The sequence below is a fragment of the Pseudophryne corroboree genome, chromosome 1, assembly GCF_028390025.1.
Source record: "Pseudophryne corroboree isolate aPseCor3 chromosome 1, aPseCor3.hap2, whole genome shotgun sequence".
Classification (NCBI taxonomy): Eukaryota; Metazoa; Chordata; class Amphibia; order Anura; family Myobatrachidae; genus Pseudophryne; species Pseudophryne corroboree.
The window spans coordinates 867261695-867278307 of record NC_086444.1 but is presented as its reverse complement, the minus strand read 5'-3'; the positions used below and the strand labels follow the sequence as shown (position 1 = coordinate 867278307).

At 41.7% G+C, this 16613-nt stretch overlaps 1 protein-coding gene across 1 annotated transcript in view; it reads right to left on the bottom strand.

Annotated features, from left to right (window-relative positions):
- Window positions 1-11222: 11222 nt before the first annotated feature.
- PURG (purine rich element binding protein G) overlaps window positions 11223-16613 on the bottom strand; it is a 39146-nt gene continuing 33755 nt past the window's right edge. The window contains exon 3 of the mRNA XM_063920022.1: window positions 11223-16261. Coding sequence (XP_063776092.1) covers window positions 15269-16243 — 975 coding nt within the window. The 5' untranslated portion in view covers window positions 16244-16261 and the 3' untranslated portion in view covers window positions 11223-15268. The remainder of the gene's footprint in view (window positions 16262-16613) is intronic.

Sequence of the window (16613 nt, the reverse complement as noted above, 5' to 3'; positions counted from 1 at the left end):
GGTTGAAATACAAAAAAAAAAAAAAAAAAAACAAACAAACATGTTGAATTGAACGTTACATACCCATACTTTACTAGTTATAGACAAACTGCCACCGTGGCACAAGAGCAGTAAATATAGCATCTATTGTCGATCTACAACCCAACTAATACCCTCCACTGGATCCCGGAGCAACTACAGGCTCTGTGTGGCAGTGCTGGAAGGATTACAGCGAAGAGGAACAATGCAGTAATAACGTATTATTATTCTTAATAATAATAATAATAATAATAATAATAATAATAATAATAATATAAAAAAAAAAAAAAGGTTTCTTTCGTGGTGTAAGTATTGTGTGTGTATTTTTACATATATTCCAACTACTTGGAAATTTGTCATCAAGACAGTGTGAGCGAAGTTCCCTTACTAACAATTATACTTTTGTGGGGTTATGAATTAATAAATTAGTGTACAAATATGGTATAGTGTATTTTTTTATGTTATTTTACATGAAACTATTCTAAATGCTAAGAAAAACTGGTGAAAAGAAAAATTAGGAAAAAGTGTAACATTGGAACATCTCACATTTCATTTTCCATAATAAGTAACAGGAAGTAGCATGGCATTATGTGTGCTATAACCTACAGCAACAAATAAAATATACATTTTGAACAGTTTGGTACATGCAAGACTGTTTTTTGCATTATTTTTTTATAGTTTTGGTTTAAATTTTGTGTTTTTAGCGGTTTCTATTTTTGCTAGTTGTGTTACATAAAATGTTGGTGCTATTTTATAAATACAATAACAACCATCATCCACTCTGTCTATTCCCTAATATGACACTATGAAGTAAAATCCCACAACAGCACAAGTTTTAGCCTGTCATTTAACAGTCTTCACCACCAGACATGTACAAAATCCAGGAGCTCTTAACAATGTTTATTTCACATTGTAAGCCAAACAGATCCTGGAAACAATTCCTTTTGTCTGAATATGCTTGTTGCCTGGCACCTGATAAAAATATTAAAGAGCTTTTGCTATTTGCAAACCGTTAACTTTGGCCTATGATGGATATAAATTCAATTGTGCTCCATTAGAAAACCTCGATAATATCAAACAGCAAAGACACCAAACCAGCTGTTCTCTTGTCCTTAAATAACACTACTTAACATGTTAATTTTTTATTTAACAATTGGCATAATGAATTCAATTAAATATGAGTTCAATATTGTATTTGTTAAAACTCTCACTACCCAGATGCAATTACCAGTGACAAAACAATTTTGCAAACTTTTATTAAACCCTATAGGCTTTCATCCTCCGACAAATCATACAGTATGTACAGTTTCCTCATCACCCCTACTGTACATCTCTCTTTGTATTCCCTTTCCCACACCAGCACCTGTTTTCACGCATGCTTTCAGTAATATTTCATATTTGCTACGTACCCCCAATCAGAGACACTGGCTTATTGTGCAGTTTGGCTGCACAAACCATTGTTTTCATTTGGATCCTTACTGGGAATGGGTTTCACTCATGCTGCAATATTATTGGTTGTTATATTTCAGCACATGGCCAATATGTTACAGTCACTCATACTACAAATAATGCCTTTGGCGTTATCATAATAAAACTAGAACAACTATACTAAAACAATAATAGAATTGAAACCAGGCAATGGCCATGTAACTTTAGGTGGGGATAATTAAAAAAGTTAATGTTGGACATACGCAGCCTGTCAGACCGACAATTTAGCGGACTTCCTGACACCCATCAGATATCATGGGCATACACGGAGATCTCTCACAGTGTATGGCCCACAATATCGGACGGATGTCCCAGGAGACAGGAAAAATGTCAGTCGGTTGGCTGCGGCAGTGCATACATGCCCGATGCAGCAGACTTGCAACTTACAAAATATTCAATCGGACAGACATGCTGGGTGATATTTTGGGATCGGTTGCGCGCATACATTGTACTCTGGGCGATCCTCCGATATCTAGCATAAATTGTATTTAGTGATAAGAATTCTCATGTTATAACAAATCAGATTATTGAGGCAAAGTCTCAGCTATGTGATGTAAAGAGTTACACATGGAACATACAAATATCTTAAATCAAACCACCACAATTTTTTCGACCACTAAATCATACATGCCATTATAATGTACAGGATAAAAAAATAAAAAGAGAAAAGAAAATATAAAAAATGCATACATGCGACAATTAGTCACAATTCTATTTATATACTGTAGGTTCCTCACTACAACAACATTTGAAACACATCCACCTTCAAACTACTTTTACAAATGGAGAAAGCTACTACAATGCAACAATGGGTTAAACCCCCACCCTACCCCTTTCCCCACACTAGTTCCATAAATCTTGCAAAATGTGCCCGAGTTTACTCATGCCTATATAAAAAAAACAAAAAACAAAAAAACAACCCCCCCAAAAAAAACCTATTAAGAAACAACCAACTGTAAGAGTCTACCATCTGGTTGGCTGTGCCGACATGTCAGTGAGCATCCATGCTAGTCCATACTATTCTTGCACTATTAAAGATGTGTAAAAGAGTGAATGAGATACATAAATAGAAATCTCAACAAAACACCTTGCGTGGTTTCAACAACTGTATGATTTTATGTTGTCCCAGGGGCACAAGAATATGAAGCCTGCTTTGAAACAAACGTAGAGTACAGAGAAAAATGAAGTATGACTATCAGGGGGTAATCAGGCACGAACAATGCAAAATGGGCTTCAATGGCTTGAGCACCACTGTGGGCCCACCATGGGTTTTGTCTGCCATTGCTTATTGGCTATGTATGTAGTAATAGTGCTTTTACCTGTTCACACTGATGGAGGGTTGGTACAGCCAATTCTTCTGTAGTGCTCTTGGCTCTTGAAACATTACATCATATGGCCAAGTGCATTTAGTGCAAAAGATCATAAAATATTCTAAATAAACAGAGTAGGTATTCTCTAATAACACAAATAAATCGTACAATTTTAAAGACCCCAATCATACTACAAAGATACTGAACATCATACAGTATTTATATTTAAAAGCACTTTAGCATTACATTTTCTGTTATCACATTAACTTTTGCACAACTGATTTTAAAAATAGATTTAGGAAACTGCGGAAGTGAAAATCATAAATTACAATGTGCGTTAGAGATTTTGGTAATGAATACATATTCAACGCTAATCATAAAGGGAGGGATATCCAAATAGCATCTTAAGAGTGGGATGATGTTGCTTATGTTTGTTTTACTGGCATTACTTTCCTCTACCAGCTCCCAAATGCAGCTCAGCCCCACGTTTACTCTCCTTCTCATTTCAAATAAACCCAAGATACTAAGTTATCTTTGCCCTTGAACTGATTATAGCATACAACGCACATGCAAATTCCTGCTCTCCAAATTCAATACAAGGTTTAGGTATATCATGGCCTGATCAGGTTAGTTCTTTTGATTAGTTAGCTTGTGATCAGGATTCTAACATATACTTAAACTGTATCATTTCCAATACTGAACTTAAGCCTGGTACACATCATGTACCCGGTGATGTGTTCCTGGCTGATCAGACGTGCGATGGGACCCCACGCCGTGCTGTGCATACACACTTGCACGATACACGGGACGACAGTGTGATGTACAATGCCATGCTGCATTTGTCGATACCTTCTTGATGGCAGAGGAGAACCTGTGGGAGCATGCAATCTGGCATACACACTGCCCAATAGGTTGTTCCAATTTGGCCGGAAAAGATATAGTGTGCCGATATCGGCAAAGTGTGTACCCGACTTTAAAGTGGACCAATTGCAACAATAAAAGAAGGAAAATATAAATACATAACAACTGGATGCTTTTGCTTATGATAGCTTGTATGCACATTCTGGCCATTACTACATATGTTTTGGTCCATGAGACAATAACACACAAGCTGGGCCTGCTGCTCACACATAGTGCTGATTGACATAAAGGATTTTCTAGCATGGTTACCATTCCAGGGCCACACACTGCTAGACAGGACTAATTAGCGGATGCATCACAGTGTGAGGACTGAATTCCAGTGGCATGCATCATTAGACGTGACCCTACAGTGCTGTTTGCCCAAGGTAAATCTTAAGGATAACTTGATATCATTTTATCTTTATCATAAAGCTCAAAGCTCTGTCTGGCTCCACTATTTATTACCACACATAACATAATTGGGAACAGCTTCGCATTTATTTGCCCATTTTCATTCTTGTATATTACTACTCCATGGATAAGCATGGAACTCACCAGAAATAGTGAGGACAGACATAGCACTTTATGTAACATCTGCTAGTATGACGTTCTCTTAAAAGCCCCAAATACTTATAAAAGGAAATTGCAGCACATGTTATTCAAATGGAAGTCATTGATGCCACAGTGTTACTGAAATTCCCCAAGCTGTTTCCCCAACAATGGTAGTATTAGCCTTTAAGCTGCCACTGATGAATGGTCATTCTAAGAATTGTACAAAACAAGAGTTAAAAACGAAAACAAAATTGTATGAATGACTGACATTTCATACCAGTTATGTAAAAAGTACTTGTGATTTGTATATTAAAGTAGTAATTTGCTCATTAAAGTTGCCTACCAATATTATGAGCAGTATTCAATTGATGTCGGATCCTTTCCGACGGAAAGGATCCGACAGTTCAGTATTCAATTTGAGACTAAATCTGACAGGTTTTGGCCATGTTCGAAAATGTCAATCCAACTTGTCTTTTAAAAAACCAGACTGACATTGTCGAAAACGGGACTAAAACCTGTCGGATTTGGCCGCAAATCCAACAAAACATGTGGATCCGCGGCTAATCAGCCGATCCACGTGTTTTCTGACAAGTCAGAATTGCCGACAAGTCCATAAAATGGCAGCCCCATTGAATAGGTCGTATCATGATTCGACCTAAAAACAGTCGGAAACTGCCGTCTTTCCGACTAGACGGCAGCTACGACTTCAACTGAATACTGCCCTATATAGGATAATTTAGTTTGCCAAATCATTTTTTTTCGAATATAAAATTGAGATTTGCTGAGGAAAAGATGCTATTTTGAACACAAGAACCTTGATTTTGATCATTAGAAGGTCTTTATAAATTCAAATAGATTGGCACAAGGTTGCAGAGAGTTTTCCTCATTTTAAAAATTCCATAAACTAAAATTCCATAAATATTGCAGATGATTTTTGTTGACATGTCTAATATAATGGAATAATAAGCAAAATACTTTATAAATAGAATTAGAGAACCCCATTAAATTATATATTTTATACTATGAATCTTAATAGAAATTACACTTTATATTTACTTTAGGTCATCTATAAATAACTTATTTCTTTTATATTATAGGATGTAAGTTATAATGGAGACAAATGCAACACAATTCTTTTCATTCTATTGTCAACCACATGGGACCAGTCCTACCCCAACACGGACATTAAAAAAGTATCATATGCTACACAGTCCTAAAAACTAATACCTATAGCAATGCTGTGCTAGTAATCTTCAGGAATGAATCTGTAAATCAAATAATAAGAATTTACTTACCGATAATTCTATTTCTCATAGTCCGTAGTGGATGCTGGGACTCCGTCAGGACCATGGGGAATAGCGGGCTCCGCAGGAGACAGGGCACATCTAAAAAAGCTTTTAGGTCACATGGTGCGTACTGGCTCCTCCCCCTATGACCCTCCTCCAAGCCTCAGTTAGGTACTGTGCCCGGACGAGCGTACACAATAAGGAAGGATCTTGAATCCCGGGTAAGACTCATACCAGCCACACCAATCACACCGTACAACTTGTGATCTGAACCCAGTTAACAGTATGATAACACAAACGAAGTAGCCTCTGAACAGATGGCTCACAACAACAGTAATAACCCGATTTTTGTAACAATAACTATGTACAAGCATTGCAGACAATCCGCACTTGGGATGGGCGCCCAGCATCCACTACGGACTATGAGAAATAGAATTATCGGTAAGTAAATTCTTATTTTCTCTAACGTCCTAGTGGATGCTGGGACTCCGTCAGGACCATGGGGATTATACCAAAGCTCCCAAACGGGCGGGAGAGTGCGGATGACTCTGCAGCACCGAATGAGAGAACTCCAGGTCCTCTTTAGCCAGAGTATCAAATTTGTAAAATTTTACAAACGTGTTCTCCCCTGACCACGTAGCTGCTCGGCAAAGTTGTAATGCCGAGACTCCTCGGGCAGCCGCCCAGGATGAGCCCACTTTCCTTGTGGAATGGGCCATTACAGATTTAGGCTGTGGCAGGCCTGCCACAGAATGTGCAAGTTGGATTGTACTACATATCCAACGTGCAATCGTCTGTTTAGACGCAGGAGCACCCAACTTGTTGGGTGCATACAATGTAAACAACGAGTCAGATTTTCTGACTCCAGCTGTCCTTGAAATATATATTTTTAATGCTCTGACAACGTCCAGTAACTTGGAGTCCTCCAAGTCGCTAGTAGCCGCAGGCACCACAATAGGCTGGTTCAAGTGAAATGCCGAAACCACCTTAGGGAGAAATTGAGGACGTGTCCTCAATTCTGCCCTGTCCGAATGGAATATCAGATATGGGCTTTTGTATGACAAAGCTGCCAACTCCGAAACTCTCCTGGCTGAAGCCAGGGCCAACAGCATGGTTACCTTCCATGTAAGGTATTTTAAATCTACCGATTTTAAAGGCTCAAACCAATGAGATTTGAGAAAATTTAGAACCACGTTCAAATCCCACGGTGCCACTGGAGGCACTATTGGGGGTTGTATATGTAGTACACCTTTGACAAAAGTTTGTACTTCAGGCACTGACGCCAATTCCTTCTGGAAGAAAATTGATAAGGCCGAAATTTGAACTTTAATGGACCCCAATTTGAGGCCCATAGACAATCCTGCTTGCAGGAAATGTAAGAATCGACCCAATTGAAATTCTTCCGTTGGAGCCTTCTTGGCCTCACACCACGCAACATATTTTCTCCAAATGCGGTGATAATGTTGTGCGGTCACTTCTTTCCTGGCTTTAATTAAAGTAGGAATAACTTCCTCAGGAATGCCCTTCTCTTTTAGAATCCGGCGTTCAACCGCCATGCCGTCAAACGCAGCCGCGGTAAGTCTTGGAACATACAAGGTCCCTGCTGAAGCAGATCCCTTCTTAGAGGTAGAGGCCACGGATCCTCCGTGAGCATCTCTTGAAGTTCCGGATACCAAGTTCTTCTTGGCCAGTCCGGAGCTACCAGTATTGTTCTTACTCCTCTTTTCCGTATAATTCTCAGTACCTTTGGTATGAGAGGCAGAGGAGGGAACACATACACTGACTGGTACACCCACGGTGTTACCAGAGCGTCCACAGCTATTGCCTGAGGGTCTCTTGACCTGGCGCAATACCTGTCCAATTTTTTGTTGAGGCGAGACGCCATCATGTCCACCTTTGGTTTTTCCCAACGGTTCACAATCATGTGGAAAACTTCTGGATGAAGTCCCCACTCTCCCGGGTGAAGGTCGTGTCTGCTGAGGAAATCTGCTTCCCAGTTGTCCACTCCCGGGATGAACACTGCTGACAGTGCTACGACATGATTCTCCGCCCAGCGCAGAATCCTTGCAGCTTCTGCCATTGCACTCCTGCTTCTCGTGCCGCCTTGTCGGTTTACGTGGGCGACTGCCGCGATGTTGTCGGACTGGATCAACACCGGCTGACCCTGAAGCAGCGATTTTGCCAGGCTTAGAGCATTGTAGATCGCTCTTAGCTCCAGTATATTTATGTGAAGAGACGTCTCCAGGTTTGACCACACGCCCTGGAAGTTTCTTCCCTTTGTGACTGCTCCCCAACCTCGTAGGCTGGCATCCGTAGTCACCAGGACCCAGTCCTGTATGCCGAATCTGCAGCCCACTAACAGATGGGCAGTCTGCAACCACCACAGGAGAGACAACCTTGTTCTCGGTGACAGTGTTATCCGCTGATGCATGTGCAGATGCGATCCGGACCATTTGTCCAGCAGATCCCACTGAAATGTTCGTGCATGGAATCTGCCGAATGGAATCGCTTCGTACGAAGCCACCATCTTTCCCAGGACTCTTGTGCATTGATGTACTGACACAGTTCCTGGTTTTAGGAGGTTCTTGACAAGTTCGGATAACTCCCTTGCTTTCTCTTCCGGGAGAAATACCTTTTTCTGAACCGTGTCCAGAATCATGCCCAGGAACAGCAGATGTGTTGTCGGGGTCAATTGAGATTTTGGAAGATTTAGAATCCACCCGTGTTGCTGAAGCACTACTTGTGTTAGCGCTACACCGACTTCCAGCTGTTCTCTGGACTTTGCCCTTATCAGGAGATCGTCCAAGTAAGGGATAATTAATACGCCTTTTCTTCGTAGAAGAACCATCATTTCGGTCATTACCTTGGTAAAGACCCGAGGGGCCGTGGACAACCCAAACGGCAGCGTTTGAAACTGATAATGACAGTCTTGTATCACGAACCTGAGATACCCTTGGTGTGAGGGGTAAATCGGGACATGTAGATAAGCATCTTTTATGTCCAAGGACACCATGAAGTCTCCTTCTTCCAGATTCGCTATCACTGCTCTGAGTGACTCCATCTTGAACTTGAATTTCTTTATGTACAGGTTCAAGGATTTCAGATTTAGAATAGGCCTTACCGAACCGTCCGGTTTCGGTACCACAAATAGTGTGGAATAATACCCCTTTCCCTGTTGTAGGAGGGGTACCTTGACTATCACCTGCTGAGAATACAGCTTGTGAATGGCTTCCAAAACCGACGTCCTTTCTGAGGGAGACGTTGGTAAAGCAGACTTTAGGAACCGGCGAGGGGGAGACCTTTCGAACTCCAGCATGTAACCCTGAGATACTATCTGCAGGACCCACGGGTCCACTTGTGAGTGAACCCATTGATTGCTGAAAATCTTGAGTCGACCCCCCACCGTTCCTGAGTCCGCTTGTAAAGCCCCAGCGTCATGCTGATGGCTTTGTAGAAGCCGGGGCGGGCTTCTGTTCCTGGGCAGGGGCTGCTTGCTGCCCTTTCTTACCCTTTCCTCTGCCTCGCGGCAGATAAGACTGTCCTTTTGGTCGCTTTTTATAGGAGCGAAAGGACTGCGGCTGAAAAGACGGTGTCTTTTTCTGTTGGGAGGGGGTCTGAGGTAAAAAAGTGGATTTGCCGGCAGTTGCCGTGGCCACCAGGTCCGAAAGACCGACCCCAAACAATTCCTCTCCTTTATATGGCAATACTTCCATATGCCTCTTGGAATCCGCATCACCTGACCACTGTCGCGTCCATAAACTTCTTCTGGCAGATATGGACATCGCGCTTACTCTTGATGCTAGAGTACAAACATCCCTCTGAGCATCTCGCATATAAAGGAAAGCATCCTTTAATTGCTCTAGAGTCAATAAAATACTGTCCCTATCCAGGGTATCAATATTTTCAGTCAGAGAATCCAACCACACTACCCCAGCACTGCACATCCAGGCTGAGGCTATTGCCGGTCGCAGTATAACACCAGTATGTGTGTATATACTCTTCAGTGTAGTTTCCAGCCTCCTATCTGCTGGATCCTTGAGGGCGGCCGTATCCGGAGACGGCAACGCCACTTGCTTTGATAAACGTGTGAGCGCCTTATCCACCCTAGGGGGTGTTTCCCAGCGCGCCCTAACCTCTGGTGGGAAAGGGTATAATGCCAATAACTTCTTGGAAATTAGCAGTTTTCTATCGGGGTTAACCCACGCTTCATCACACACGTCATTCAATTCCTCTGATTCTGGAAAAAATACAGGTAGTTTTTTCACCCCCCACATAATACCCCTTTTTGAGGTACCAGCAGTATCAGATCTGCAAAGCCTCCTTCATTGCCGTGATCATATAACGTGTGGCCCTATTGGAAAATACGTTTGTTTCTTCACCGTCGACACTAGATTCATCTGTGTCGGTACCCGTGTCGACTGACTGAGGTAAAGGACGTTTTACAGCCCCTGACGGTGTCTGAGACGCCTGAACCGGTACTAACTGGTTTGCCGGGCGTCTTATTTCGTCAACTGACTTTTGTAATGTGCTGACATTATCACGTAATTCCATAACTAAAGCCATCCATTCCGGTGTCGACTCCCTAGGGGGTGACATTACCATCATCGGCAATTGCTCTGCCTCCACACCAACATCGTCCTCATACATGTCGACACACACGTACCGACACACAGCAGCCACACAGGGAATGCTCTAATCGAAGACAGGACCCCCTAGCCCTTTGGGGAGACAGAGGGAGAGTTTGCCAGCACACACCAAAAGCGCTATAAATGTATATAAACAACCCTAGAAGGTGTTGTTTACTATATATGCGCTCTTAATATATAAATATCGCCAATTTATGCCCCCCTTCTCTTTGTTACCCTGTTTCTGTAGTGCAGTGCAGGGGAGAGACCTGGGAGCCTTCCTCACCAGCGGAGCTGAGCAGGAAAATGGCGCTGAGTGCTGAGGAGAATAAGCTCCGCCCCTTTTTCGGCGGGCTTTTCCCCGGTTTTTAAGAAACTGGCCTGGGTTAAAATACATACATATAGCCTTAATGGCTATATGTGATGTATTTATTTTGCCACTAAAGGTAATTATATTGCTGCCCAGGGCGCCCCCAGCAGCGCCCTGCACCCTCCGTGACTGAGTCAGTGAGCCGTGTGACAACAATGGCGCACAGCTGCCGTGCTGTGCGCTACCTTCAAGAAGACTGAGGAGTCTTCTGCCGCCTGCTTTCCGGACCTCCGTTCTGCCGTCTCTTCAGCGTCTGTAAGGGGGATCGGCGGCGCGGCTCCGGGACGAACCCCAGGCTGACCTGTGTTCCGACTCCCTCTGGAGCTAAGTGTCCAGTAGCCTAAGACTCCAATCCATCCTGCACGCAGGTGAGTTGGAAATCTCTCCCCTAAGTCCCTCGATGCAGTGATCCTGTTGCCAGCAGGAATCACTGAGATTGAAACCTAAAAAAAAACTTTTCTAAACAGCTCTTTAGGAGAGCCACCTAGATTGCACCCTCTCGGACGGGCACAAAAACCTAACTGAGGCTTGGAGGAGGGTCATAGGGGGAGGAGCCAGTACGCACCATGTGACCTAAAAGCTTTTTTAGATGTGCCCTGTCTCCTGCGGAGCCCGCTATTCCCCATGGTCCTGACGGAGTCCCAGCATCCACTAGGACGTTAGAGAAATATATATGACCATTATTTATCTATATAACCATTTAAACTGGAGGCTACATATGTCTTCTAGATCATGAAACGCAATAGAACAAGTAGTGCAATCAGAAGAATAAAAATGACAAGGAACTTCATAAGGAGGCGGGGGGAGGGGGGGGCTGGTTAAGACTGTTTAATGGTTTAAGTGATATATAATAAAGCTGAAATCCAAGTGGTGAATAAAAGTGCATCACAATGCGCCCGAGTAATGAGTATGTCAGTTATTGCAGAATTGTTCTTTACCATATTATTGGTTCTTTAAACGGGCCAAATATATCCATTACAATTTGGGGTTATGTTCCCTAAACTGAGGCTGGTATGCTCATAGAGCATCTGTGTTGAAGATTAAATGTGGAAAAAATGAATTAAAGCCTGATAACACATAGTAAGCCAAACAAACTGCAGTCCTACTACATAGAACATGAAGGCCTGATGGGTGCCCTTACATTTTCCAGAGTATTAGCTTCATGACTTGCTACATAGAGTGTCAATGTAAAATGCTGACAACTCTGTAGACCTAGAACAGATAAGAAGCTACTCTATCATAAAATGACGCTTATAAAGTACTTGACTTAGAAGTGCGATGTTCTCCTGTGTCCTGCCACAGATGTAAAATGGTTTTTGCATGTAAAACTTAATTTGCATTGCTACTATGCATTCAGCAGGTACAAACATTTTTTTTTTTTTACAATATACAGGCTAAAGAACATCATTATAGTTCAACAGAAGTCTTACAAACAGGGATTACAGTTCTTCAAATCCCTAAAGACCTAAAAAACCTGGAGCCTAAGGCCCTCATTCCGAGTTGATCGGTCGCAAGGCGAATTTAGCAGAGTTACACACGCTAAGCCGCCGCCTACTGGGAGTGAATCTTAGCTTCTTAAAATTGCGACCGATGTATTCGCAATATTGCGATTACTAACTACTTAGCAGTTTCTGAGTAGCTCCAGACTTACTCTGCCTGTGCGATCATTTCAGTGCTTGTCGTTCCTGGTTGACGTCACAAACACACCCAGCGTTCGCCCAGGCACTCCCACCGTTTCCCCGGCCACTCCTGCGTTTTTTCCGGAAACGGTAGCGTTTTCAGCCACACGCCCCTGAAACGCCGTGTTTCCGCCCAGTAACACCCATTTCCTGTCAATCACATTACGATCGCCGGAGCGAAGAAAAAGCCGTGAGTAAAATTACTTTCGTCATAGTAAAGTTACTTGGCGCAGTCGCAGTGCGAACATTGCGCATGCGTACTAAGCGGATTTTCACTGCGATGCGATGAAAAATACCGAGCGAACAACTCAGAATGAGGGCCTATATACACTAACCCTAAACCATGGTGGTAGAACACACACATACAATATTGCCTTCTTAATGTGTTAGTATATACGCTATATGGCCATAGGTGTGCGCAGGGGGGGTGCCTGGTGCGCACAGGCACCCCCTAATGTCTGGCACCCCGATCTCACATGCCTGATGCAGCGATCGCCAAGCAGGCTGATTATTGTCCCCTCTGCGCTGCACCCTGTCGGGACTGCATTAATGACCAGACGCCTGGGTTAATCAAGGGTGCCATTGCCACCGGCTTTCAAACTCCCGGCTCCACCTCCATGTACAAAAACAGCGTGATGTGATGCGATTAAGTCATGCTGCTCGCAGGCCCACCCATCACACTCGCCACACACGCACCTCTCTCCTATGCTATGCCAACGCCAGCCACTGATGAGGATCAGCATGCAGCCAGCATTCCTCCTAGGAAGACAAATTCAATACTGGCAGGCGGTCGGCAGCAGCATTGACACGTCACTCGTTTTTACAGCAGCAGCAGTACTAGTCTGCGACCGTCGGTGTCAGTGAGTGACTGACTTGTAAGTAAGCTGCTGCAGCTTGCAGGGGAAAGAGAGGGGGAGCCAGACCAGGCCGAGGAGGAGCAGTGTAATTGCAGTGAGTGCCATCAGGGGTGTTTGTTTGGTGCACACCACAACATCTGACAATGTATCTGCTTTATTAGGATTGGTACAAGGGTGGATATTTTATATTGCGTTGACCATCAATAGATGGTGCTAGACACGCCCCTCCAACGGTGCACCCCCTAATAAAATGTGCTGCGCACGCCTATGTATATGGCCTTTCATTTGAGTTAACATTTCACTAAGGTGTAACATTTGCACTTACTACAGCAACTATTCGATATTTCCTTACACTGACCAACTTGCACTAGACAGATAAAAGCCATTTGCTGAGCAGTTCTAATTCAGTGCCGATCTCACACCTAAATGCAATGTTGCTAAATTAGCCCTATTGAAACAACTCTGATTATTGTATATTATTCTATATATGGTTTAGAAGAAAAAGAAATGTATTAATGTACACACAAGTTTTTTTCATTATAATATAAAAAAAAAAAAAAATTAGCAAATATATAAGGAACACTCATATTGAGACGGATACCATGATAAAGTGATTATGTGCAGAAAAAAAAAAAATCCAAATTTTATACTTCAACTGGAAATCTATTGTACAAGAACAATCATGGAAAATGTCATTATGTGACGGATAGAGGAATCATTGTTACCCAAATGTGGGATATGTATGGCCCAAATGGTCTGCTGTTACATTCATACACCCAGTTAGCTGTGTACATGTTCTCAGTTACTACAGGCACTGTGATTAGCAGCAACAGTGTTTAGTGATACTTACTGTACACTCCACTTAGAATCTTTACTAAAAAAGGTAACTCTATAGGTATGCTTAACATGCATAACTATGATATATATACAAGTTTCAATTAACTAAAACACTAATGGTGTATATATAGTTATAGATATATATGTATTTTTTTCTTTAAATAAAAATAAAACTTTTCAGTGCTTGTACACCGAACATATAAATTCAGCAACCCTTGTGCAAAATAATACGCAAGTAAGGGCAGATTTGGTATGGTTCAATAGTCCCCTTTTTTAGGAATGAGAACCCTATGCCACTATTAAGGTGGAACAAAGGTTTTTGTCTTCTTTTCCTTTAAACATCCACACTTTCTATGCCAGGAGATGCTGTATAAACACTGCAATCAAGCAACAACTAACCATAAGTATAGTTGCACATTCACTAATAGCCATTTCATTATAACCTAACACACCCACACATAGGAGGGAAAAATCCCCCAAAAGATAAATTAACATATAGTATAAACAAGCTACCATTATACAACAGGCCTATACAGAGGTGCTTCATAGTCTATAGATTTATATATAAAAAAACAGCCATGATGGGAGAAGTATTGTTAAAAGGCATAATTGCACACTCTTACCTCTGCACAACACAACTGCTGTATGGACATCTTTATTAATCTCAATTTTGTTTACGGTGCAGCTATTTTGTTGAGACTATAATTTTTGATGTTTTTAATAGTGAGAAATATAAATTCCTTGGCTGTAAACAGTGTAAACAGTTAACACACACACACTGTCAGCTATTCTTCTTCTTCTTCATTACTGATGGATCCTGTATCCAGCAGACATTCTAAACTCGAACAGAGTCTGCAAACATGTAAATGCATTTCATATACATTCACAGTAATAAATGCCCTGTAAATAAGCTTGTCAGAGCTTTTCTTATCAAATGAAAAAAAAAAAAAAAAAGTTTATATAATATGTCTTCTCTGTATAACACTGTATAATATATCTATACATCTATACAAGTAGAAATATAGATATATGTGATTAGCTTTGATAGTGCAATTCAAGCCTTACCTAAGGTATTTAAAATGTTGAACTTTGTGCTGATCAAAAACATACTTCTAAAGTCTTGATATTAGTGAAGCAGCTGTAAGAGAGGCTGGTACGCTCATAGAGTATCTGTGTTGTAGATTAAATGTGGAATACCAGACTATTCATTTTGTCCAATGATTCTCTGCTAAAAAATAAAGGAATGAACAAAAATTAAAAATAGGAAAAATCTTCTAAAAGACTACAGAATTGGTCTTCAATAAAAAGACTTCAATAATTTTGTAGGTGTTCAACTGGCATTTGTTCTATTCTGGACACTCTTGCTCTTCACTACTGTCCACACGGACATCCATTCTTTTTTCTTTATGGCTGTTGTAAATTTTTCTCATTTCTTCTTCATATTTAATAAAATTGTCCCCAAACCTTGTCCACACTTTGTAAGGGACTGTTATAGTATTGCGGTATGGTGGTCTAACTTCGCTTACCCTCAAAAATATGCCATAACGGTTCGAACCCACATCAAAGTAGAACCGCTTGTTGTCCACCCTGAAAGATGTTCCTTCTGGAAGCTCAGGAGGTTCATCCCCACCACCTCTTCGTTCTTCTATATCACCTTCACCATAATCTTCAATAAGTTGAACCAATGCATCTCTAAATTCAATCATACCTTGCGCTGGCAGAACTATAGTCTGCTCCTGACCCAAACTCTGGCCAAAATAGCCAATCATTCCAGGCCCTCTGGTCATAGTTTGTCTAATTCTTAAAAAACGTCCTCGCTGATTTTCCTTAAGGTCTAGGTAATATTTCCTATTGTCTCGCTCAATGTATTCTGTTTTCAGTACACTGTGTGTGGCAGGCTCTTCAGATCCCGCAGAACCGGATGGTGAGGCTGGATGTGGTCTCCTCCTGGAATCATGCTCTTTGTCACTTCCATGTTCACTTCTCTGAGAATGACTGCTTCGAAGACCTAGATGGGCATAATGTTCAATGAAATCGCCTAAACAATCCTTTAATTCAGCAGCAACAGACAAAGATAAAGTTAACTTGCTCTTTCTGATATTATCCTGTCGCCCTCTGCCAATCCAGACTTCTGCGATTTTCAAAAAACGTCCTCGAGCACTCTGTTTGACATCCAAGTAAAATCTTTTTTTCTGAATGTCCACTCTCTTGGATGCTAGCTCCTGTATCTCTAAATTCTGTGATGAGGGGTAGCTATATTGTTGAGGGTAAATATTTCTGCTTAAGCCTGCACCTTCCCTTTGACCTCTTCCCCGATCCATTGTTATTTTTGCAGTAAACTGGAAAATGTAATAAAAGAAATGCACATTATAAAAGCCTGCAAACGAAAATACAGAAAAAGTCTAAATAACCATTGAATTATGGATTTCATGTAAAACTGGCATGAATTGTTGTGCAGATCAATTCCTTGTTTTAGCCACATGACGCTTGATGCGGAGTAGAACGTATGCCTTTTGTGGAGTAATGCAGCTGCACACATTTCAGTTTACAACTGAAGAGGCAGAATTGGGCTGTAACAGGACGTGTTGACAGAACTGCAGACTATGCAGAGGTGAACATAAGTTCAGTATATGAAATGGACATAGTAATTAAAGCACAGTGTTGATAACTGAAAATTACACGTCATTAAAG